Source organism: Chanodichthys erythropterus, chromosome 11 (genome assembly GCF_024489055.1).
Source record: "Chanodichthys erythropterus isolate Z2021 chromosome 11, ASM2448905v1, whole genome shotgun sequence".
NCBI lineage: Eukaryota > Metazoa > Chordata > Actinopteri > Cypriniformes > Xenocyprididae > Chanodichthys > Chanodichthys erythropterus.
In genome coordinates, this window is record NC_090231.1 from 4794268 (window position 1) to 4822146 (window position 27879).

General features: G+C 39.3%; 1 protein-coding gene across 1 annotated transcript in view; it reads right to left on the bottom strand.

The window, feature by feature from the left end:
- LOC137030693 (transmembrane channel-like protein 3) overlaps positions 1-26790 on the bottom strand; it is a 105794-nt gene extending 79004 nt beyond the window's left edge. The window contains exons 1-3 of the mRNA XM_067401132.1: positions 26409-26790; positions 25623-25841; positions 23766-23920 (exon numbers count right to left, since the gene is read on the bottom strand). Coding sequence (XP_067257233.1) covers positions 23766-23920; positions 25623-25841; positions 26409-26790 — 756 coding nt within the window. The remainder of the gene's footprint in view (positions 1-23765; positions 23921-25622; positions 25842-26408) is intronic.
- Positions 26791-27879: the final 1089 nt, after the last annotated feature.

The window sequence follows — 27879 nt, forward strand, 5'->3', positions numbered from 1 at the left end:
CTGTCGCCATGAAAAAAAAAAACAAGTGCAGATGACCATAATATTACATGCAATTTTAATCAGTTCTATGCATTTATTTGAAGACACCAGGATGTTAGCATGGTGCTCAGCCAACTCCTCTCCTCTTCAAGTCAGGATTGAAGTGAGTGATCATAAAGTAGTAAAGCATCATGAAGTCACCATTGCGTTCTATTGTTCTATGACTCGTGCTATCTATCGTTATATATATCGGTCCATCGTCACTCGCACTATCTATCGCTCTATCTATCGTCTATTGTTCTATCACTCGTGCTATCTATTGCTTTTTCATTCTATAAATAAAAGTAAAAAGTAAAAGTATCTAGTATCCTCTTCCTCAACAGAAGTTTTTTTCTTTTATTATTATTTATTTTGTGCCATAAGGATGTGGATATCCTGAGGAACAGTCTGTCATGGAGAATAATGAAATGTCCTATGCCCTGACGGTCACTGCTGAAGGGCTTCAGGGCTGTATCCTTCTCACAGTTCTAATCATACTTCATCTAACATAAAAACTTTCAGGACTGCTCAGTCTGGTCAGAGCTGTGGCCAAACAGTCTGTGCATGCGCTCTGACACTTTGAGTGATGTGTTTGCTACATGGGCACCAAGATTGAGTCATTTGCAACCCTCCCACCACCTGCCATTTTCTGTCCTCTTTGTACTATCACATAAAATGGTGAGGGGACAAAAATAAAATGCATTGCATTCAGAAAAACCATCTGTCTGTCAATCATTTGGTGTGTTTGCATTTGCTGATGAGGCAGGGGTTTTGGAGAGATATTGTGTGGTTGAAGAAATTGTGCTCTAATTTAGTGTTGGAAGTTAGAAAAGTATCATTTCTAAATTTCAGTTTCATTAGGTATCACAAACAAAAATTAGCATAAGTTAATGTTAATTTCGGCACAATAATAACTTTCCGAATCGCCATTTTTGGCGCAAGACTACTGTTCTAGGTGGATGAACCAGTTTGCACCATGTTATAATATACTAATAAGTTTAACATTTTAAGTTATATAAATTAACAGTAAGCTATTTAGAACAAACAATTTATTTATAAAGCAACATTAACGTACAATAAGTGCTGTAAGAAATTGTCAATCCATTTTCAAAACGTAACCATTGCCAGTTGGTGACTTCATATGAATTTCCACAAGTTTGTTTGGAAAAAAAACTTGAACATGAAGCAAGTATTGAAGGTCTAAAGTCTTAAGTATTAGCAGATTGTATGAAAATGTACAAATCAGATTGTAATAATTCATGCAAATTCACCAAAAAATAAAATAGTTACAAATTGCCATGAGAATGTATTCAAATTGTTCATTGTTAATTCATGATATATAATGAATTGATGTTAACAATTTATCTATAGTTTTTACTGTTTTGTTCTTTTGCACTACCTCACTATTTCCACAAATTACAGTATTTAATGTTTTTGATATAACTTGATTAATTTGTATTTTAAGCCCTCGCTTAGTAACCATTGGCATCTTTTATATCATCAGACAAGCTTTTGCTCTTTTCACAGGAAGTCTTGTGTGTTTTTAAGGTTTAAAATGGAATTTGCATAAAAATCTAGCATTTTTTTTCTACAATGTAACACTTTCCAGCTCCCAGAATAATACACATACAAGTTTATGTTTTATGTGGTTTTTATCTTACTAAAAATCACACTGTTTAATATTCCTGCAATTCCTGTATGATGGTTTGTCTTGTCAGAGGGAGAAACAGTAGCCAAGGGGTGCAGAGCTTAGTGATGAGTCAGTTAGACATACAGACAAACAATTTAAATTCATGTATTGTTTGGCAGAATATATGGCTTCAGTGGAGAGCTGTTGACACAATGGCATTGTGCTTTTAATCAAGGAGTCATTCATGAGGCATTTTCATAGCTGCATCCCCACTAAGAAATATATGCAATGATAAATTACCCTGTTGACTTTTTTCAATAAAAAGTGAATTGAGGTCATTTACATCATAAAGTGTTCTGAATTAACCTTAGCATTCTTGAAAAGATGCAATTTAGTGACATGATCAAATGTCAGTGCTTGTCTGAAAATTGATTGTGCACTTTTTTTTTTTTTTTTTGCTTTTAAATACCATATCAGTCCATGTGAACAATGCACAGTACACTTTTTTTTTCTTTACAGTTCATGCTTGTTAAATAATATTAGTTATTAGTAAATCTACATTCATTCTGCATTCTTTATACTGCAATTAAAAATAATAAATTATATACAATACTGTGTTTAAAGTCTGATATGTGGATAATGTTTTATCAAATGCAAAGAGCCAGATCAAATCTATTCAGACGTGCAATAAGGTACTGACATAGCAGAAGGGAGTTTTAGTCAAGTCTAGCCTTGTCAAAGTTTTCTTTCTCTCTCTCTCTCTCTCTTGTCTTTCTTTGTATGCACTTTTGATTAAAAACAGACTTTTCTCCAGGCTGAAGTGATTAGCATTGATTGCGAGGTGAGAGTTTGCATGCAACGCAGTGGCAAAATGACAGTCCATCACATACACACACTGAACACACACACACACAAACACAAACACTGTCGTGACACCAACTAATAACAACAACAATTATAGCCATAATCATTGTGCCACAGTCTGGACATATTACTAATTGCTTATTGAGAATGTAATCAGATGCCTTATCTAAATGCTGTAATATGAAATAAACTTTAATTTGTAGCCAGAATATTTTTGGATTACCTCAAGGCCACATATCAATTGAAAAGCAATATCAACTAGATGAATTTAATGTCCTATGCAAGCCAGCAAAACAATATCATTAGTAAAATGACACTGTTGTGTCATAGAAACAGACAATAATGGCTGTTTCTGTGACATGAAAGTGTTTTTAAATAGTAGTCTTTGCAATGAATTGACAGCAATATGGTTTAAGTGGTGTTGCAAGAGGTGTGATTTGTGATTGAATCCACTGTAGGTCACAGTTCATTTGCAATTTCTTCTTTCAGTTAACTACTAATGATCCAATGGCTCTCTTGTTGTTCCTCACTGGCTAAAGTACAACTAATTTTGATTGAAAACCTCCCAAGACATAATTATAAGCAATGTCTTTTCTCTAAAGATCTACTTTCTAAGTGCAAAGCTCAGTTTATTTTCTAGGAAGCAAAGGTTTGTGCTCAAATACTGATTTTGTTTGGATTTGTCTGGAGCGTCCAAGAGATTGTTACATCCATTCGATCTGACAGCTTTACTGCACCCAGAGCATTGTCTATTGTTGTTGCATTGTCTATTTTTGCACATAGTCCATTGTAAGCACCAATGCTGTACAGCAGCCCTGATACACATGTGGATAGCTGACCTGAAATACTTCTAGAGAAGTTGACATGTTCTGCAGTACTTTAAACAGCATTTTGCCAACTCTTGTAATTATTCATTCAGTTTTCATGACCTCAATAATGGAATATTTCTACTTTAAAAACAAGTCATTTGTCACACTGCAGTACAAGAAACCAATGAAGACAAAAATGAACTGATTTAAAAGCATTTAACATGATTATATCTCTGTATAATCAAAGTTACTCTGTACTCACAGCTGTAATGAAAACAAAAAAACATTCCTTTTATTAAATGTTTTCTTTGATGAGCATGGCATTTGTTTCTTACCTCGAGAATATGACTTTTTCTGTAAATATAAGACATTTTTCCTCATCATCTGTGCCTGTCTTGTATGGAGTGCCCCAGGGATCCATTTTGGGACCTTTATTGTTTTCCCTTTATATGCTTCCATTGGCCCACATTTTTCAGAAATAAAACATTTCATATCACTGTTATGTGGATGATTCTCAGTTTTACCAGCTTGACACCACAGTTTCATTAGATGTGTTATTGAAATGTGTACATGATATCAAGAGGTGGATGACAAATAATGAGGATAAAATGGGTTTTAATTCTAGGCTGTCCAGCAAATTCCTCCCCTGCTCTGGAAGCCTAGTTAGGTCCTCTCTCAACCAGTGTATGCAAACAAATCAAATAGTTGTTGTTGTTGTTTTCATTGTGTAGACCTGCTTTGCACACTGTACAGCTCTTTGGATCAATCTATATTGTGTTTAAATGTACTCTATAAATAAATGTTGTTGTTAATGAAATGATTTCTTTTTCTTCACTAACACGTTTTGCTTAATATTTAGAATTGAAAGTATTACAAAAAGACGGAATAGGATGTAAAACATTACTGATTGTTTTTTTAGTTTTCATCACATTCTTACTGATGCTTTCCAGACTACCACAAGACATTTTTGCAATTTCTACCATGTTAGCCAGCTGGATAACATTATCTTCAGACAAATCAGCAGGATTTAAAACATCAATGTTGAACACATCACAGAAAACCAAACGTCTTAAGCTTGCAAGGCATACTGTACAATTCTATCACACCAGCCCCCGGCCAGTGATTCATCCTTATTGTAGAGCCCTGCTTATATCTATATCACTTGCTAAGGATTTAGGGTTTTCTTTTCCAGTTTGATGCATTTCCTCCATATGCTGCCATTTGAAAGGTGTCTGTAATTCAATGGTTCATGTTCTGCAGATGTGAAGAACAGTTGCCCTCGTTTACCTCTCACTTTAAACATTTGGAATCTGTTTCACCCCCCGTCCCATGTGGACTGACGTGAACCCTGTGCAACTTGCAAGCGGGTAAATGTAGGCTTCCTTCGTTCAGTGTATTTCCATCACATCCATAGCACTGCACCAGATGGACTGAGTCATGGACAGAGTTACCTTTAGCATCTGAGTGCCGTTTATGAGTATAGGGGAAAATGGGATGGTGTGATGTTCCTGGTTCAGTACATGTTAAACTCAATCAACAGCATTTGTGGAATAATGTTGATCACATAAAAAAAAAAAAGAAAAGAAAAAAAAAGCACTTAAATTGGAAGTGAATGTGGACAATTTTGGGAAAAATAAATTTTTACAATCATTTTGCTATTGTCATTGCATTGTTTTTAATTTAATTTAATTTTCACACCAAATTCATGATAACACATATCGTCTACATCTCGTGCACTACAAAGAAAAAAGCCTGTTTTTACAAAAAAGAGCCAACAGCTGTGGTTGCCAGATTAATTCTGTAAAAAATACAGTAAAAATGGAAACATTTACAGAACGACCTGTACATTTTACAGTATAAAACTGTAATTTACAAACAGGAATACTGCTATTTAAACCCATAAATCCATCAATGCACACTGCTACTAAACAGAAGAAACAGAACAACAGAAGATGTAGCATAAAACCCAAATGTGCATTACTGACAATGAAAACTATTAATATTTAAACAAAATACTTTTTGCATGGAATTCTGGGAATGCCAGTTTACAGTTTTTCACTGTAAATTATAATTTGATGTGGCCTTTTTTACTGTACATTTAACAGTATTTTACTGTAAAAATATCTGGTTAGATCTTTTACAGTTTTTCCCTGTATATAGTATGTGAACTTACTGTTAACATATTAACATATTAACAAAATAATGTTATAATATATGATTTTACTGCCGGTTAAATTTGTACACTTGTAGAAGTGTCCAGATAATCTCAAATGAATTACAGAATTGTATTTACAGCTTCAGTAAATTAAGACGAAGTTGCGGGACATCAACACACCAACCAGACCGAAAGTTATTTTGGATTAAAAGCTTATAATCATCAAAATGCACACTGGTGAATGAAAAATGAAGCCTATTAAAAAATCTTCTGTGGTCTGTGAAAGAAGAATTCGTTTTGATATGAGCCATGAAAACTCTTATGGGTCCTGGGGTCGTTCACATAAAAAAATACTACATCCATATAGTTATGTAATCTGATTTATTGCCTGCTTTCTCAGAAGACAGCAGGGAAGATATGAAGACAACGCCATAGTAAAGTGGATCTGAATAAAATGTGATGGAGCTGGAAAAAAATGTGGAGAGGAGGAGGAGGAGGACATGTAAGAGGAAATATGTGCTTTTTTTGGTTCCTGAAGCCGACGCACCAGTGTTATGGCCTCCATCTCTATTCTCCAGTGTTCAGCCCCTCAGGGCTTTGGCTGTGCATCTAACAAGCCCGGCACCAATCACATTGCTGCTGAGCGTCTTAGTGTGTTGTCACCGGGTGTATGCTCAGGATACTTTGTGCCTATCATTTGAAGAACAGACTGAAATAAGCCCATACAGGAACAAGAGCAGAGAGAGCAGAAAACAGTAAAGACATCATATGTGAGAGTCTTCTTTGACTATAGCCTTGATTTGGGGGAGGGAATTCTGTGGATTCCCTTTGGACAGCCTCTAAACTATATAGGATTTGAAGTTTTGTAAATTAGCTAAGCAGTAGTGATAAATTTTAGTCAGAGTCGTAGCCAGCCTGCAGATTTTGGGCAGTTTCTTTACGTTTCAGATTAATCATGTAGGAGGATATCAATCATGACTCATATTTTTTGCCAATTTTAAAACATGTTATTTTTATTTGTTGTGTCTCAGAACAACCAAGCTCATGTTTTTGATTGAGTTCGTTGTGTTTGGGATGACTTGAAAGTCTGCTAGCGTGTGATTTTCAGTCATTTAGTTTATGATATCCAGTTTGTTTTCTCAGGTAAATGTAACACTATTGGATGTATTGTGTACAAGCTGTTTTTTTTTGCGGTTGAAACACTGAGTCATTCTATGCATCTTTCAACATACCTTCTGATGTTCATGTTTATTTAGTGTTATAACTAGTTGTAAAGAAAGAGGAAGAGATGATCGGTTCATGTGCGGTTGATGCATAATAGTGATCTGTCACGCCGTATTAAAGAGTGCCATATTACATGATTTTCCTGATAAAATCCACAAAATTTATTTTATATTAAAAGTAACAAAGTACAAACGCTTAATGCGTTAATTGGATGGCAGGGGAACTACAAATGTTTAGTGAAGTACAAAAGTTTTATTTACACATCAACAGAAAACAGCATAGACTAAAAGACCGATCTTGAGATTTAAGAATCCATATTAGTATTGAGAAATCAATATCGTCTACTCCAAGAGACCACACAGCTGATAGATGTGGCATCAGAGAAGCGCTAATAAAACTTCACTGTTTCAGTCAATGATTTTAGCCCTTCAAAACCATTACAGCCTGAAGCTAGGGATGAAATGATCAGTCGACATTATCGACAACGTCGACAATAAAAAATTGTCGACAAATATTTTTGTTGTTGAATAGTCTGATTTCATGACCTATTTGAAAGGCCTGCAATAACGCTGCTTGACCAGTGGGGTGCTGTAGCACAATACTCCCGGATCCAATCCAATAGAAGACCGTAAAATGAGGGAAAGTTTAACATAACTACAAAATATAAAAATAATGCTGACATAACCTATTATCTCTTCCTCTTTTCTACTTTTAAAGCACAAAATAAACATGAATGAACATGAAAAAGTATGTTGAAACGTACAGTACAACTTACTGAAATTAATCCATCTCTAATCACTTAATCAGAGTTTCAACCGCAGAAAGACGTCAATAGCTTGCCAACAATATCACAAAACGTTGCATTTACCTCAAGAAAGCCATTAAATTACCATAAATTGAATTGTTAGTTAAAAAAAGAACTTTAGAGAGGAACATTTTTCCAAAAAAATATTTTTACTTTCATCAAAAAGTTATTATAAACATTCTCAGACTTAAAAACACAATGCACTCATTGTGATAGCTGGAGTATCGATGACCTCTGAGGAGGAAAGAAAACCTGAAGGAGATTGTTCTATTCTGTTGGCTCGAAATTCATTAAAAATACTTTATTGTGATTTATTTGTTTTATTTATTACTTAAAATACTGTATGTATAACTCAACAATTGAACTAATTGCAAATGTGGAATAATGAATCAAAGCCTAATGATTAATAGTGAAATAATCAGCAATTAGTTGTGTAATCATTCCAATAATCGTTAGATTAATTGATCATCAAAATAAACGTTTGTTGCAGCCCTACCTGAAACCGAAAATGGCTGTTTTGGGCTGAACATTTTCAGTAGCTGAAATTCCGTTGCATCCCTAGTTTTTAGAAATCGCACAGAACAAATGAATCAGTTATAATGTCAAATGTGATACATTACACACAAATACATTAACATGATAAACACGTTTAGTTAATAGAATGTATTGAAGTGACAGCCTAAAATGCCAGTTAATGATTGCAAATGAGCCATATAATGAGTCATAAAATTGCTAAAATTATTATTATTTTTTTTTACTTCACACACAGCATGATCATTCAAATTATTTGAAAACAGATGTTCTCTGTCCATTGACCAGGGAAAATCAGCTGCTAATCTGACACTAGTGAACCATAAGCACTTTAAGATATGACTGCACACATTTAACAGGTATAGACAAAATAATATGTAGGTGTAATAATGTCTTGTGTTTTTAATTATTTTGTGCTTTGGCTGCTTGCGATTACCACATATAAATCTGCGTGCAGAAGCATGTGAAGGCCTTTCTCCCTTTCTAAAATCATCCCAATTTGCACAGCGATCATCTGGGCGTGTTTCCTCCATGCAGAGGAAGGCATGAAATGCCAAAACACGTCCACTTAGTTTAGAATTAGCATTAGCCATGCTGCCTTTTTGTGGATATAGCAAGGACAAGGAAAAGTTTGCACCAGCATTAATTGCTTATGAATGAACTTAAAGGAAGGTTGGCACAACACAAATAAGGAGATACAGAAAAAATAAATACCATAGATGCTAATGCTTTATTGGGTAACACTTTACAATAACAGTACATGAATAACCATGAACTAATACCTGAGTTAATAGTTACTTCAACATGAACTCATGATTAGTTAAGATATGAACTAATGAAGAGTGATCCTTAACTACGACAGGAGTCATAAGGATTCATGCATGAAAACAGAAGCCTTAACTACGCGTTAATACATGTTTGTTAATTAATGCATTAATTAACATTTAGGGTAAACTAAATCGAACAGTCTCTATAAGAAGGAATAATACATATTTGGACTTTGAAATAAATTTAAACAATTTATTATTGTCAGAATTTAAACTACTGACATCAGCAGCTTCATTATAAACATTACTGAAAGGCACAGGATTAGTTTGTAATTATTTTCACTGATCCTCCTTATCAAACATATAAAATACTAAATACACTATTTATCTTAAAAGGTCTTAATCTGTTTTGTGATATTCTTTCCTATCAAACTAAACTACTGTGACTTACATCAGTTCCTGAGGAATCGGTTCCCAAAAAAATAACCAAACAGGAAACATGAACTAAGGTCAGGGAGTGTTTGCTGGGATCAGAATCAGAAGTTCACTCTCCATCCAGACGCAGGCCGTGATCATACTGTACCTCCATTCTCTGACTTTATGAAAAGTCACACAACATCACTTAACTGGGCTGAATACTTATATAGTTGTGTTAGTACATGTGTGTTTGATAGTAAGTTAATGATAATCATGAGCTGAATTTGGTAAGTAGTTAACAGTGAATTAATTATGATTGTGCCCCCTCAAGTAAAGTCATGACATAAGTATACATTAACAAGCCATTAGTTGATGTTAGTATATGCTTAGCTAATAATGAGTTAATTATGATTGTGCCCCCTCAAGTAAAGTCATGACATAAGTATACATTAACAAGCCATTAGTTGATGTTAGTATATGCTTAGTTAATAATGAGTTAATTATGATTGTGCCCCCTCAAGTAAAGTCATGACATGATGCACATATCACACATCATCAACTAATATATGAATAAATACTATAGAGTGCCATCCTTATTCCTTTACACCCGGTACAAAAAACAAAACAAAATAAAAAGTATTTGTAATTTATCTATATTTATATAATTACACATATATGGACTTGAAAGCAAGCCATAAACATACCTGTAAAGACACACATAAGGCACATTTACATGTAAAATCGCGCGCGTCCACAAGCTAATGCTAATCAAAGCATATACATTTAAACGACAAAAATACAAATACAGTTAATAACTGCACATAACCTCCTGAAAATCCCAAAAAACATTCATGTAAATATGTCTTTAATTATTAATTCGGCTTACCAAAGCACTCAACATTTATTAGTTAAAAATGCCAGCAACATAACAAACGCGCCAAGAGAACACCTAGCGTGCGCCACTAATGAGTGTCCCGCCAGAAACAAACCCTTCATACTTTAGTTCCGGGAATAAACTATGACTATTTATCTATGACTAAATATAAATGAACTGTAAAAATCAGAAAACAGTTTAGATCAAATTAAATGTATTAGTGGTAGTTAGTCTATTTTCCACATCTGATTAGACGGATCTATGTAATTAATGGCTAAATAATCATGTGCCATTGCAATTATTTGTCACAAAGCTGCAGATGGCAGATTATGATATTACAGTGTAAATTATGACAGTATTAAATCACGTTTAATTCAAATTCAGAGTACTTGTTTACTCTTATGGAGGCTGATTTATTTAGTTTACCCTAAATGTTAATTAATGCATTAATTATCAAACATGTATTAACGCGTAGTTAAGGCTGCTGTTTTCATGCATGAATCCTTATGACTCCTGTCGTAGTTAAGGATCACTCTTCATTAGTTCATATCTTAACTAATCATGAGTTCATGTTGAAGTAACTATTAATTTAGGTATTAGTTCATGGTTATTTGTGTACTGTTATTGTAAAGTGTTACCCTTTATTGTTTTCATTAAATTTTGTTTTGACATGATGCATCTTTCTGTATGAAATCGTGAAAAATTCAGAAAATATCATATTTACATAACCTTTTTACCAAATGACATGATGTGTGAAATGTTATTGCAGCTGGACGCCCTCCTGAAGCAAATAGATTAAAGTGGATGACTCAAGGGCACAGTATCCCAGTCCCACCCGACCACTGGTCTGCATTTATAACTCACAAAATATTGAAGGCAACTTACTGGGAATTATACCACTATAGCCTTGTAAGCTGTCTTATGCAAGGCTAGTGAAATGAAGATGTTTGTGTGCACAGAACTGATCTTGTATCTTTTGTACTGTGCCATTTGTGAACTATTGCTTAAATTTCACACAGTGTCCTCAATCATTGAAACACTCAGTTGAGTCGCATTTGAAAGAACTGTTGATTCACCAGGGAATTTTGAACGTCGTGTTCAGTTTTAGTGGCATGTCAGAACAGTTTATTGAAGAGGTAAGCAGACCTGTGATGTTCAGTCACCGATTTCATGTGATGGATTTAAAGGGATAGTTCAGCAAAAAAAACTGAACTATCCTGTATGACCTGTATGACTTTCTTTCCTCTTTGGAATGATAATGTTGTCATTTGGACAACACTGGGCTCTGTTGACTTTCATTGTATGGACAATATATGTCAGTTTTTTATTGGGAGTTTCCATTTACTACTTTGCAATCTTTCTGAAAGCAACGGTCCAGTGCATTTTGCCACCTAGTGGACCAACAGATAAGTGCAGATGACATGGACATGCAAAAAAATATTTAATAAATGATTGTACAAGGGGCAGGGGAAAAGTCTTCAAATGTGTGAATCGAACCAGTGACCTTATAGTTACAAGCTTTGAGCTTTAACCAATATATCACGCCAATGCTTTGCTTCAAATGGAAGATTTAATGTCGCAAATTTATTTCCCGAAACATTGCAGTCCCTTTGCTTCATGGCCAGCATTTTCAACTGCCTTATCTTTTTTTTATTGTTTATAATGGTTTGCTGACCTAATTCTGAGACAGACTGTTAAAGGGGGAGACAGAGAAAGAGAAAGCATCTATTGAGGGAACAAAGAGGCACAGAGATGGAAATGTTCAAAAAGAAGTCTCTTGGGCCACCTCGAATGTTTATTTGGGATGTCGAACATGTTTTTCTGTGCGAAAACCCCATCAGGAAATAAGCCAGACAAGGCTTGTGACCTCTCATGACCTCCCTCGTTTCTTTGAGATGTCAAAGTAATATCCAAGCAGTCTGGCCGAGTGCAAGCCGATAGCTTTAGCGCTGCATTTTTTAGAAGTTCAACTACAGCCTTATCTAAAGCAGAGTTTAATACCTGGTTAATGGGATGTCTAGTAGCCACCATGTGACCTTGTCACAGTGCCAGCTGACAGGACACATGTGTACCAATATCATATTGCATCGTTGAACTTACCCCAGTGTGCAAATATGTGATGAATAGCCGCAAGATCTCATTCATTTTAATGCAAACTTGATCCAATCCAATTTGCAATGCTTATTCTGATGGGTCTGCTTCAATATCATTATTTTGAGATTTTGTGTTATGAAATATGCATCAGTGAAGTGAATGGGGTTGTCAGTGTCCATTAAAAGACCATTAAAGGCAGGGTAGGTGATTTGTTCCAGAAACATTTTTTGTTATGCTGGATAGAATGTCTCTTCACATCCTGATAGTGATCACTAAGTTAAGTGGTCTAAATGTGTATATCATCTGTGGAAGGTGTAGGACTATAAAATGTTCATCCAATCATTAAATTCGGTCCGAATGTAAAGAACCAATGTCCTACCTGCATGTCAACATATCTATTTCCATACCTTTGTGCACCCTGCTCGTACACACATCGTCAGCGCGTTTTATGCTATGCAGAGTTTACATAGTCAGACTTATGCTGTGTTCATGGCATAACTACTGTAATTTAGAAGCGATGGAATCCCATTATACTCAGAGCGGTTATTCCCTCAAATTTCTGCATTTCAATGGCAACACTATCAATGCTGAAATGAATCTGCAGCAGTCAGGTGGTACAGGTCAGTACTCTTTAAGTTGTTTATTTTCGTTATTATTGTAATGTTATGTACAGGGCCTAAAATTAACACTCACCAAGCGCCAAATGCAAGTAGAAATACATCAAACATTATTTGTAGCACACTTCCCATCCAGTAATCATAAAGAGCTTTGTGCTTTGTTACTTCTGATAAGAAACAAAGTCTCAGTTTTCAAATTCTGTCCATTCTGTCATGAAATTCAAGCAATGAATGATTTTTTTGTGATGTTTTACACTCTTAAATGTGACGTGACAGACCACTGTAGCATCTGAGCTCAAGCAGCAGCGCAGAGCAAGCACAATTCTTCCACATTAATACAAGATATATCTTGAAAAACATGCATGAACATCAAAAGGAATGTTAAAAGATGCGGTACAACTTACCGGAATGTATCATGTTTCATGTAATCACTTCATCTGTATTTCAATCTGCCTTTCCGGTTGGTGCTTAATAAACTGGTAAACTTTATGTCCGTAAATCAACTCCGATGAACTGTAATAAAGTGCTCTCACCTTCATTACTGCTGTATCCAATATCACTCTGGAGGCTGTAAACTGAATCACGAACAGTTTGTACTTGTATATCCTTGAGTAACACATTTTTAGTATAACCTCTGTTTTGTATTCTCCCTTTGTACTGACATTCTTTCACAAAGCAGTCCGGTGTGAAATGATTCGTGCAGACATGCGAATTCCGGTAGAGTTGAGGGAGCATTTTCTTTGAAAACAAAATGAATCCACCTCGTCTTCAGTGGCACAGATTTAGGGAGTAAATGGAGAGGGCTATGTGGATTAATCAATCCAGCTACAGGGGATACATTCTCGTCAGTGCAGCAATGGAGGACTGTGTAAACTCGCTGTGAACGCAATCAGGGTGGTTCTATGTTAAAACGGCAGTGTCTGTCAATGTTCGTGGGCAGGGCTTGTGGCTAAAGTGACATCACACTGCCAGGGATCTGGGAACGGCTTGTTCTGAGACACTGCTTATGATTTATGGGGATTAAAAAAGTGTACACACACTGCCAACACACATTTATGTCCAAACACTATGCAAAAGTGAATTTTGGATAATGGGTCCCCTTTAATGTAGAGATAAATGCAATTAAAGGAATACATAATAAATTGCATAATGAAGCTGCAATGGCATGCCAAATTTATGTGTTTTTAGCTTCTTTTGTAGCCTTGAAAAAGAAATACCACACATTTATAATGAGCCATAGTTGAGTCACACGCCTCAAAACAATATTTTAAGTGAGTAAATTCATATTTATGTACTGTATTGTTTTTTTTTGTTTTTTTTGTTTTATCATGCTGTCAACACACTCTATACTGTGTGTGATTATTTGTAAAACCAAAAAGGTTCAAAACTGAAAAGAATGTTATGCACAATTACACGTTTAATGTGGGTGAAGGATTCATAATACTAGTAGTACTAATACAGGTGTGATTTGCCTCTAATTCATCATGCTAAAGTAGAAAAATCTTTAGTAATCAGTTACAAATTGGCTGTGTGGTTTCATTCTAGCTGTCTTGATGTTAAAAATAAATAGATACTTAAACTAAATCCTGTCTAACTTGAGATAACAATTTCCAGCAGACGAAAAAGACATCGCTATGCAAAGTACGACTTTATTACTAGCCAGGGAATAAGATGAGAAGGAAACGAGGAAGAGATAAATGAGGATCAAATGAGATAATTACATCCATGTGGTGAATCTTTGGATGCTTTGCTTGACTGATTTCAAAGCAGTGCTATTTAGCCTTGGCCTAATACCTAAAGTCAGGCATGATTCACGAGTGCAGTTTGGTGTAGTTAAACTCCTGTGAACTCTGTGCCCTTGCTGGGGTTTTGAATGAGAGGTTGGTGAAAGGAGGAAGAAACTCTGTCAGCATCGTATCGCACCATGCCAGACTGCAACTTAATCCAGACCTTTGACAGAAATCAGCTGTGTAAACTACTGGAAACTTGATGTGAGAGAACACACATACATGATTCACACTGCAAACAAAAGACATATTATTATTCCCCAAGAAATTACTTTTTTCATTTTTATTTTTTTTTTATGTTTTTATGGCAACATCAAAACATCAAGTTAACACTGTTTGCTTTCTTAACAGTAGTGGCCAAAAGTGATGTCTGGAGGCCAAAATTGATTGTCTGGAGGAGATAATTGTTTTATTGCGATATGGCTGTATATCAGCACGGCTACAGGCTGAGTGTCGTGGGTAATCACAGCATGCTGATATACAGCCATATCGCACGGCTCAGAGTGTGATATTGCGTTTATACAACAGTTCGACAGCACCAGTGTAAATAAATAAGGAACAACAACGGATTGACTTTAAAAACTGTCTTTTGTGAGGAAATACTTCCTTCTGCCACGGATTCACATCTCAAGTTGACAGTTTAACAGTTGAGCCCAAGCCTCCGTTACTAATTTTAAAATGTCACTTTAGAACTAGTAACAAAGGAACGTTGAGTCGTTTCATTGAAACTCATTATAATATGTAGAGTATTATGAGAAAGAGATCGCCTGAGTGAGTGCATTATAATGAGTGAGTGCATATTGATGTAACTTTCACTAAAGTCAAAATCACTAAAAAACTCTTTCTCAATACCAAAACATATGGCATGTTATTTATATAAAATATTATTTATTGAACAATAATATTTAAATGAACAGCAATAGCCATTATAACAGTAAGAAGTAAAACAGGAAATAAACACAAGCAAACAGTTCAGTCAAACGTACAAAAGCAGTGCTCAGTACAGGAAATCATTTCAATGTAAATATCAAGTTATAAAACTTAATATAGCCCTTAAAGGGATACTCCACCGTTTTTTTCATATTAAACTATGTTATTCCCTTAACTAAGACGAGTTGATACATACCTCTCTCGTCTCAGTGCGTGCACTAAATCGCTCTGTCTTGCGGCGAAACTTTGTTAGCACTTAGCTTAGCCCAGTTCATTCAATAGGTGCCAAGCAGAGAAGCTACCAAACACCTCCACGTTTTCCCTATTTAAATACAGTTACTCGAGTAGTGTAACTCGACCTAGGACAGTGACACAAAACAAAACGTTGCGCTTTTCTAAGCGTGTAAAATGGATAACTATATTGTATGGCGGAATACCATAGCAAGTGCTCGGGAGCACTTTGACTTGGCGCAGTAATATCTTCACTCGTGAAAAGTCCTTTCACCGGCCCCCGCTCCCTCTCCTGTAAAAGTCACGTTGGTTCTATTGACGGAAATGAGAAGGAGGAGGAGAGGGAGCAGGGGCCGGTGAGAGGACTTTTCACGAGTGAAGATATTACTGCGCCAAGTCAAAGTGCTCCCTTTAAGCCAAATCTATTAGCTCTGGAACAAGTAATAGATAAATAAGACCAAAGATTGCCTGTTTGATATACCCAAAACGAATTATACCTCATGTTTAAACACTTTCTACATAAGAGCCAGCAGCAAATTCCTGAAGCACTGGCCAAGATGAACTGTTCTCTGTGGGTACATGAGCTCTGAACACTCGCTGACGGCCTGGAGCTCACATCTCTGAAAGAGTCTAAACTAATTTTCAAATAGGCGCTATATGTTTACATGTAAATCACATATCTGAGATCTAAACAATTATATTCTCGCCTAAAAACCTCTTAAAACTGCATTCTTTTACAAAATAGCAGTAGTATCTATACAAAAACTTGGTTAAGATATTTATCTGACAAAAATAGAAAAAAAAAATTATTTTACAAAAAATAAAAGTTTATTTAATAAACAGGTTTTATATAACTATGCAAAATAAAAAGCTCAAAAGAAAAACCATACGTTGACTATGACATAATCAGTTATTGATTATTTTATTGCACGTGTTCATAATTTCTTTGTATGGCAGCCTGGACAAAATGTATGTCTGCACAATTTGGCATGTTTTATTGCATTATCAAATAAAACTGCAAATGCAATGACTTTGTCCACCTTATGTTCATTTCTACTGATCAAACCAAGCACAGATAGATATGGAAAAATAATAAGGGATAATTTACAGTTAAAAACAGTATGTAAGGGTTAATGTACAACCGGCCATTATGGCTGTGTATTTGTAAAAAAAATTATAATAAGACCTTTTTTTTTAGATATGATTAAGCATCTATTACGACATAAGCGCAGCAATAATCAACACTGATAAATTGATAAACTTTTCTGTAAGGATAGAGAGGATTGTAGGAGCAACTGTTTGAGACTTTTTTACTAATCAATAAAATAATATTCACTGAGAGCCTGTGAACCTCAATGATGTATATAATGATTCATTTTTTTTCCACAACCAGTCTTGTTGACCAATGGTGGGAGAGGAAGTGAGATCATTGGAGTCAGCTGCTGAGTAAGCACGTCCTCCCTGCACTTCTAAGCCTCTTCCTTTCATCTCCTCGCCATCTCCATCTCTCAGTGTCTGACTTTCCATTCATTAAAATCCCAGAGGGGATTCCTCTGAAAGATGGAGCAGTGTTAATGGTTCCAGTCGAAAGGGTTTATCCTGTATCTGCTCTGGGAATGGACATGATTTGTTGATGTTTCTCTTTGGTTCTGCGCGCAATATAGAGACGGGTTATTCAGTTCACTTACAAAGCTTTTAGGGTGGTAGAAAAAAATGATTCATGAGAAAACAAGGGCTTTATTACTGATCAAATAATTAATTCTCCATACTGCCTGCATGACCTTGGCAAGGAGAATTTAAAGAAAGCATTAGAAACCATCTCAGACAGAGAATATGGCACACTGCATATGGTAAGTCAATATATAGGGCCCTATCTTGCACCCAGCGCAATTGACTTTGTACACCGACGCATGTGTCATTCCTATTTTGCACCAGCGCAAAGCGCGCTTTTCCCTCCACAGAAGCACGTCGCTAAACTAGTGAATGAACTTGCGCTCCCTGGGCGGTTCAGCGCAAAATAGGAGGCGTGTTCCGGCACAAATAATCCCTGGTGCTATTTTGCTGTTCCATTAAACAATTGCGCCACTGAGCAGAAAAAACCTAGTCTAAAGTCAGTGGCGTGTTGCGCGTTGTTCACTATTTTAAGGGCGTATGCTTGACCATAATGTATAGCGTGCACAACGCGCATACACTTTGCTCATGTAATCTACACAGATGCAACAGTTATTTTTGCAAATCATAAATTGTTACACTAAAAAAATATTAACACATGAGATTACGGAAATCATTGTGGTGTGCCACGAAGATGTGAAAAAACCTGTTTAACCGACGCTATTTTGGGTGGGTTTCTCCCATCCCCATACAACACAACTTCTCTGTCTTTCACTGCTCTTACAAGAACATCAGTCTCCTCGGCTGTGAACCGCTCCTGGCGTGCGCCTGGTAAATACGCCATAATAATAGCAATCCATAATGGAACTTGCGCACCTGCTTTTAAAGGGAATGTTGGATGACGCTCTGATTGGTTTATTTCACGTTACGCCCAAACCACACCTATGAATAATGAAGCTACTTCAGACCAACCCATTTTAGATTTGCGCCGGGCGCAAGAGCCATTTATCCCGCCGGGAAAATAGCAACAGCACCGAGACCCGCCCACAAAGTTACTTGCGCTTCGCGCTTTGACACTTGCGTTTCAGATCGTTAAAACAGGGCCCACAGTATGAATCATCTAGGTAATGAAGAAGAAATATTACATTTTGACCAGTGGCATTTATAGTGTTAGTCACAAGTGCAAAAGTATGAACTAATCATTGGATTTTTCAAAGTTTGATAGGTTAACTTTGAAAGATACTTGTGGCATTTAGTAGCATGTAAACTATATGTATATTTTGCTTCATTTTCTTATGTCTAATTAGTGCTTTTTTTACCTATGGACAGAAGTTCTGATCTGATGGCAGACAATAATGAAAACATTGGTTATATTAAAGGGGACCTATTATGCCACTTTTTTACAAGATGTAATATCAGTCTCTGGTGTCTCCAGAATGTGTCTGTGAAGTTTCAGCTCAAAATACCCCACAGATCATTTATTATAGCTTGTCAAATTTGCCTCTATTTGGATGTGAGCAAAAACACGTCGTTTTTGTGTGTGTCCCTTTAAATGCAAATGAGCTTTTGCTCCCGGCCTCCTTTCCAGAAGAGGGCGGAGCTTTAACAGCTCAACAACAACAAAGCTGGAGAATCTCACGCAGCCAAAATGAGGATTGTCAGTAACGGTGTTCAGCCTTACATTGTTCAAACCGGAGTCGACACTGATGGAGAGACTCAGGAAGACAAGTCAAATCAAGTCAAGTCATCTTCATTTAGCGCTTTTCACAATATATATTATTTCAAAGCAGCTTCACAGTGACAATAGGAAAATTCTTATCGAGCTAAAGTTGTTTTTTGATTGAATCACTTCCGTTGTAAAAATTGTTAATTATTACTTTAGGGGCCACTTAAATTACACCTTTAACCCTCTGGATTCTGAGGCTGATTTGAGGCTTGGAGAAGTTTTGACATGCCCTGACATTTGTGCTTTTTTCAGTTGTTCATAAACATATAAATGACAAAAGTGTCATTACACTGTATTCAGCACAAACTAGGCTACAATAATATGTGAGTGTCTATTATATTCTTTAAAATATATTTTATTTCTGTGATGCAAAGTGTCTGAACAATTATGTTACCTCTATGGCATTTCATATAGGCTTTTAGCTTAAAAGCATGCACATTTGGAGAAATATTGATGGATTCTTATATATTTTTGTCAATTTTCTATACTGAGAAGTAATATTTATTGTCATGACTATGAGTGCTAGATACTGTGTTTTTAATTCATACTTGCAAATAGAGGGCGCTCTCTGTACACCTTTAGTCCACAAATTATTCTAAAGAAGAAGAGGACATTTCAGGAATGGTGTTTTTAATTCATACTTGCAGCCAGAGGGCGCTCTCTGTACACCTTTAGGCCACAAATTCATATAAAGAAGAAAAGGAACTAGGAACTAACGGCATGTCTTCTAGAGATCGCTAACCACGGTTTTAACATCCAAATAAACACTTTTCAAGACAATAAATACACGATTGAGATGATGAATGCATGTATTGCCTCTGAATTTGCGTCTGAATAGCGCTGGCTCCGTGGGCGCGGCCGCGGCCGCATTAGTGGATAATGAGCTGAATCACAGACTTCTGACATGGCTCTCTTTTCATACAGATTACATAAACACAGAATGTTTTTTTTTTGTTTGTTTGTTTTTTTTTTCGATTTGACTTGCACGATTTAAAACCTGACATTTCAACGTTTCTTTAGACGTAAGTGTCATTTTTTTGTCATTAGTATTCATAAGTTACAGTTCATTTTCTGAGAACTATCAGATTGGACTTCGTTCAGAGGGAGAGGAGAGATCACACATCATGTTAGTTCTCTTTATTTTACAAAAAGCACAACATTGTGCTTTTAATCTGAGTGTACACAATTAAAAGAAGACATTCTATTGTTTCAATTGATATATTACTTATGTCTCTATGACAAGAAATGACGGAGTATTTTAAGTCTGTTTTGCTGCAATGTGAAAAAAATCCTGCAAAACGCGCCAACGCGTTTTCAGACCTCAGGGAGTTAACAGTTGTTGCAGAAGTTACAACTGGACGTTTCTGAATGGTTAGTGAATAAATTGATGTAGTTGCTCTGGAGTTGATTCAACTCATCGACTAGCATTTGCCGCTAATCTTTTGTGCGAATCCAGTGTTGAATTGATCCTCATTTGTGAAGCAGTCCGGCGTAAAATGACGGCATGACAACAACACTCTACTACAACAACTCTTCCTCTTCTCTAAAGCAGCCCAACATGGCCCCGCCCCCTTTGTTGTGTGTTCTTGGGGGCGGGGTTTATGTAAATTTTAGGTTTGTGATGTCACTAACCCGGGAAGAAGCTCGTTGTAGTCCCTACCAGCCATTTGTTGTGGTCCTTAAATAGAGATTTCTGTAAAAGAAAATATCTCTCTTTGCATTGAACTTTTAGCCTAATCAGTTTTACTGAAAATGACTAAAATGGCATCTAATTTTATTTGACGAAAGTAACATTAAGTTGACAGTAACATTTAGTTGATCCGTTGACAAGATTAACCTTTGTAGTATGATCTAAATGAACCCACCTGTAAATGGTATGTGAAACCAAAATATACTTAGTTTGGTCTCTTTAAATGTCAAGAAATTCGTTTCTTCCTGTCTAACTGGGCAGCTCTTGATCAGAAAATCTTGCAGCATATAGTGTGAGACTAGATGTTAGAGTCTCTGATTCTTGCTTTGATTCTAGTTTGCTTTGGCATACTGATCCACAGTCTGGTCTGCTAATGATTTAATTATGTCTCGGCTGATTTCAAAGCAGTTTTGGGCTAATGGAAAGAGAGATTTGGTTGTAGTTGATCCTTATGTGTGGGTATTGGGCTTCACAAGCTACAACTACAGTAAGTCCATTTATAAACCACTGTGATGGTACCCAGAAATATCTATGACTTTGTGCATGTTGCAGCTATTGTATCTACAAACCAGACCTGTAAGTAAAGCATAGAAAGGTATGGTATAATGAAGATTTTTCTCTTTTCAAGTGAGATCTACAGTTGGTGAATCATTTATGTGTGTGTAGATTAGACGGCATCTGTCCTTGAGGAATCTAGATCTGCTAATGTGCTGAGGAGGATAATACGAGTGTTGGTCTCAATAAAGAGATGTAGCTGTCCTCCTCTGGGAATGAGAAATATTGGAAACATCTACTCCAATACTAGCAGATGTCCATCACTAATCAATGTTTTGCCAGTCAGAATCCAATCTGAAGTCTTGAGACAAATTTAAGTCATGATCAGGTCCAAACATAATCTTCAACTTTATGTTTTTGTTGCTAATTTCCAGAGGGGAAATTTGTGGAATTTTCCAGAATGGATTTATAAAACGATTATAAAATTAGCTAAAATATTAATAATGGAATTCGGCTGAAGCATTTGTAGAACTCAGGTGTTTTAAATCTGGTCTAATTATGATGGAAAAAACTTGACAGAAAAGTCACATGCTGTCACTGAAATGTTAGTCAAATCAGCTCAAGTATTCAAGTATTTTTCATGAAACTACACTGCAAGAAAACAATCCTTAGACAAATGGATAATGTCCTGGCAGATAATTACCAGTGCCTTTTCTGCAAAGTTTATTTCCTTCAACCCTAAAACACAACACAATGAATGAGGACTTTCTCCACTCCTGTGTGTTTCCCTCATCCTCCTGTGGCTTCGTTGGTGTGTGTCTCCCAATCATCATCCCTACTACACAAAGGATAGTATCAGTCTAGCCATTATCTCCATTGCAAGACTATATCTGCTTATTTACTCACCTGCTTCACTGTCATATACTGCTGTCAGTCAATAAACTACCACCCATTGCATTCCTGTTGTCTCCGACTCCTCTGGCTGTAACAGTACTATTTTCTAGCAACAAATAAACACTTCCTTAGCTGGATGGGGATGGGGTTTCTAAGACATTTTTGTATTATCTTTAAATAACATGGTGAAGAATAAGATCAGAATTGTCACTGGGACGGTATACTTTAAAAAGGTTCTAATACAGGTGCTGGTCATATAATTAGAATATCATCAAAATGTTGATTTCACTAATTCCATTCAAAAAGTGAAACTTGTATATTATATTCATTCATTACACACAGACTGATATATTTCAAATGTTTATTTCTTTGAATTACCCACTTTGAATTAGCACTTTGAATTACCATTGTGTATGAAATGTGCTATACAAATAAAATTGCCTTGCCTTTTAATTTTGATGATTATAACTGACAACTAAGGAAAATCCTAAATTCAGTATTACTTAAGACCAATACAAAGAAAGGATTTTTAGAAATCTTGGCCAACTGAAAAGTATGAACATGAAAAGTATGAGCATGTACAGCACTCAATACTTAGTTTGGGCTCCTTTTGCCTGAATTACTGCAGCAATGCTGCGTGGCATGGAGTCGATCAGTCTGTGGCACTGCTCTGGTGTTATGAGAGCCCAGGTTGCTCTGATAGTGGCCTTCAGCTCTTCTGCATTGTTGGGTCTGGCATATCACATCTTCCTCTTCACAAGAAGGAAGTTCTATGGGGTTAAGGTCAGGCGAGTTTGCTGGCCAATTAAGAACAGGGATATCATGGTCCTTAAACCAGGTACTGGTAGCTTTGGCACTGTGTGCAGGTGTCAAGTCCTGTTGGAAAATGAAATCTGCATCTCCATAAAGTTGGTCAGCAGCAGGAAGCATGAAGTGCTCTAAAACTTCCTGGTGTACGGCTGCGTTGACCTTGGACCTCAGAAAACACAGTGGACCTGTTACAACAGAGACATGGAGACTGAAGTAGAAGCAATCCAAGTATTTATTTACAAACAGTAGAGCACAGAATGATAACAGGCAGATATGGCGTGATGAGAGATGAATAGGGTAAAATACTGTCCTTTTCAACTTGCAGATGATGGATGAGAGATGCAGTTGAGGGAGACGATGGAGACACTCACACACACAGGTAGGTTTGCACACGGGGAGACCAGGAGACGAAGGAGATGAAGGAGATCGCTGGAGCAGGTAGGTAAGTAGTTTGGGAGTCCTTAAGGTAAGCATACATATCATGTAGTGCGAACGAGACCGGACAGTGAGTGTGTGTGAGTGTGGTGGTTTTATGGTGCTGGTGATTGCAGAGTAATGACGTGCAGGTGGCGTTGATTAGAAGGCTGGTGATTGAGTGCGTGGGTACTGCAGTGAGGTGGAACCTGACGTGTCTGTGACAGTACCCCCCCTCCCACGGCCCGCTCCTGAGGGCCGCGGACCTCGACGCCGTGGTGGTCGTCCTCTAGGTCGTGGGGCAGGTCTGTCCGGGTGATTGGCGTGGAAGTTCTGTAATAGGATAGGATCAAGGATATCATTCTTGGGTACCCATGAGCGTTCCTCGGGGCCATAACCTTCCCAGTCAACGAGGTACTCGAGCTGACCACCACGGCGCCGGGAATCCAGGATCTCATGAACCACGTAAGCTGTGCCGTCCTCCAGGATGAGTGGAAGGGGGGGCTCGGCGGCTGCCACGTCAGGTTCTGTGGAAGGAACAACAGAAGGGTGGTGAGGTTTTAGTAGTGAAACGTGGAAAGTAGGATGAATTCTACTATACTGTGCAGGGAGTTGGAGACGGTAAGTGACGGGGTTGATCTGCCGAAGGATGGTGAACGGGCCAATGAAGCGGGGACTCAGCTTCTTGCAGGGCAGACGCATCCTGATGTCCCTGGTGGACAGCCAGACCTTCTGCCCCGGTTGATAGACTGGAGCGTCGAAGGTCGGCTGTCCTCTTGCGTCTGCGCAGGGCTCTCTGCAGTTGGTGGTGAGCTGAGTCCCATACCCTCTCGCTCTCCCGGAACCAGTAGTCGACTGCAGGGACGTTGGAGGGTTCCCCATCCCAGGGGAACAGCGGGGGTTGGTAGCCGAGTACGCACTGGAATGGTGTTAGTCCAGTTGTGGCTTGACGGAGGGAGTTCTGTGCGTACTCGGCCCAACCCAGGTACTGGTTCCAGGAGTTCTGGTGGCCGTGACAGAAGGTACGCAGGAAGCGGCCAATCTCCTGGATCTTCCTTTCCGTCTGCCCGTTCGACTGAGGATGGTATCCAGATGACAGGCTGACGGTCACACCCAGGAGGGAGAAGAAGGCCTTCCAGACGTGGGAAATGAATTGAGGTCCTCGGTCGGAGACTATATCTTCAGGTATTCCATAATAGCGAAAAACATGGTTGAATAGCATCTCTGCCGTGGCCATAGCGGTAGGTAGACCCTCCAGGGGTATCAAACGGCAGGACTTAGAGAAGCGGTCTACCACCACCAGGATGCACGTGTGACCGTCAGACTCAGGGAGGTCGGTGACGAAGTCCACTCCCAGGTGTGACCAGGATCGCTCAGGAACGGGCAGAGGAAGTAGCTTGCCGGTGGGAAGATGGCGTGGACTTTTGGAGATGGCGCACTCCCTGCAGCCCTGCACATACCTTCTGACGTCGTTGGCCATGTTGGGCCACCAGAAGCGTTTTTTGAGCAATGAGAGGGTCTCATTGACCCCCGGGTGACCAGTGCCAAGTGATGAGTGGGTATTGTGCAGAAGTGGAGTGCGACGTGCCCGTGTGACGTATTGCAAGCCTTGGGGGCAACCCGGCGGAGTGCGTGTGGAGGCATTGGAGGAGGGAATGGTTTCTTCGGACCACTGGATAGGGTTCACGAAGATAGACTCCGGCAGGATCTTTTCAGGCTCTTCGGGCTTGTCCTCAGGGGAATGGATGCGAGACAGAGCGTCAGCTTTAGTGTTCTTAGAACCAGGGCGGTAAGAGATGGAGAAATTGAATCAAGAGAAAAACATGGCCCAGCGAGCTTGGCGAGGGTTGAGTCTTTTGGCAGCCTTCAGATATTCGAGATTTTTATGGTCAGTGAGAACTTGAAACGGATGAGTAGCCCCCTCCAACCAATGCCTCCACTCCTCGAGGGCAAGCTTGACGGCCAGGAGTTCGCGGTCACCGATGTTATAGTTGACCTCCGCCGGGTTGAGCTTGCGGGAGAAGAAGGCGCATGGATGGAGTCTACTTGGCGTCCCCTGCTGCTGTGAAAGGACCGCTCCCACTCCGGTGGTGGAGGCGTCCACTTCCACGATGAATGGTAGGTCCGGGTTAGGGTGGACGAGGAGGGGAGCGGTGGTGAAGGCTCTTTTCAGGGTCTCGAAGGCGTTGGTGGCAAGTTGGGACCAGGACAGAGACTTGGGCTGGTTACGGAGTAAGTTAGTGAGGGGACTGACGATGGTACTGTAATTCTTGATAAATCTGCGGTAGAAGTTGGAGAATCCTAGGAATCGTTGGAGCTCTTTGATAGTTGATGGAGTGGGCCAGGACTGGATAGCGGTGACCTTCCCCTCGTCCATCCGGATGCCACTGTGGTCAATGATGTATCCTAGAAACTGTACGGAGGGTTGGTGGAAAGAGCACTTCTCAGCTTTTAGGAAGAGGTGAAACTGTCGTAAGCGTTGAAGGACCTCCGCAACGTGGTGGCGATGTTCGGCCAAGCTCCGGGAGTAGATGAGGATGTCATCAATATATACCAGAACGAACTTGTGGAGATACTCCCGGAGCACCTCGTGAATGAAATCCTGGAATACGGAGGGGGCGTTGACGAGGCCATACGGCATGACGAGATATTCATAGTGTCCGGTGGGCGTGACAAAGGCGGTCTTCCACTCGTCCCCCTCACGTATCCGGATGAGGTTGTACGCGCTGCGGAGGTCCAACTTGGTGAACACAGTGGCACCGCGGAGATGTTCCAGGGCCGCTGGGACGAGGGGAAGTGGGTAGCGGAATTTGACAGTGATTTTGTTGAGGGTACGGTAGTCGATGCAGGGCCTCAAGCCTCCGTCCTTCTTTGCCACAAAAAAGAAGCTTGAAGCAGCAGGGGAAGTAGACGGGCGGATGTATCCCTGTTCGAGTGCCTCTTTGATGTATTCCTCCATGGCCTTCTCCTCCGGTAGTGATAGGGGGTAAATGCGTCCCCTAGGCACTGGTTCACCCGGTAGCAGATCGATGGCACAGTCCCATGGCCGGTGTGGAGGAAGTTTGGAGGCGCGCTGCGGGCAGAAAACGTCACTGAAGGGGGCGTAGTCCGGGGGAACATCCACGGAGCGTTTCTCGACAGGGCTTTCGATAGAGGTGGCGTTCATGGAGAGAGACTTGGAGAGTGGAGACGTTGGAACAGGAAGCGCTGGGAAACAGTCGGGAAAGCAGTGATCGCCCCACTTCAGGATTTCGCCCGTGCGCCAAGAGATGGTGGGATTGTGTTGTTCCAGCCACGGGCGCCCTAGAACCACGTCAGCGGTGGATTCCTCCAGAACCAGCAGATGTACCTTCTCCGAGTGCAGGAATGCCGACACAGAGTTGAAGAGGTCCCACATAATGACGGATATTCTTACGGCTCAGGGGTTTGCCCGTGATGGAGTGGATTTGATAGCTAGTCGGAGACGGGGAGACTTTGAGGTTGAGTTGTCGGCATAGGGCACCAGAGATGAAATTTCCTGCTGACCCTGAGTCGAGGAGCGCCACCACTGGAACAGAGGTGTTTGCAGCAGTAAGGATTACAACAGTAGTGAGTGGTTTCATTTTTTGGATAGAGGGAAAAATTGCACTCACCACGGGCCGAGGAGGACGGGTTGGGCATGTGGAGATGACATGCCCCGGTAATCCACAATATAAACATAAGTTCAGGGTCAGCCTTCTTTGTCTCTCATTAGTGGTGAGACGAGAATGATCAATCTGCATGGGTTCGGTGGCTGGTTCTGGAGAGCTGACGGGTTCGGACCGACGGAGGAGGTTGGTGATGGTTGACTGGCCCTGGTGCTCTAGGAGACACGACTGCATACGGGACCCCACGCGAATGGCGAGTTGGATGAAGCGTTCCAGTCCAATGGAGTCCTCGTATGCAGCGAGATGCAGCCGCATATTGGGTTCCAACCCCTGACGGAATGATGTGATAAGAGCTTGTTCATTCCATCCGCTGGTGGCGGCTAGCGTTCGGAACTGCAAGGCATATTCGTTAACAGAGAGATTACGTTGTTTTAGATTATAGAGTTTCTCACCAGTCGATGAATCCGTCAGAGGTCTCCCGAAGACCTCTCGGAAGTGAGAGACGAACGCCGAGTAAGATCTGACCACAGGGCCCTTTTGAGTCCACAGAGAGTCTGCCCATTGCAGGGCCTTACCTTGCAATTGCGAGATGATGAACGCTATTTTAGCCGTGTCGGTGGTGTAGAATTGCGGCTGCATCTCCAGGACCAGTTCGCATTGGAGAAGGAATCCGCTGCATTCCTCCGCCGATCCAGAGTAGGGCGCCGGTTTGGCCATGGGACTGGCGGTGAATGCAGGTGAGGAAGCGGTGCTGGCTGGTGCTGGAGTGGAAGCGTTGCTAGAGGAAGATGACGATAGCTGTGGTGTGAGTGCTCGGCGCAGCGTGTCCACGAGCTCTTGAAACGGTTCGTTGGTGCTCA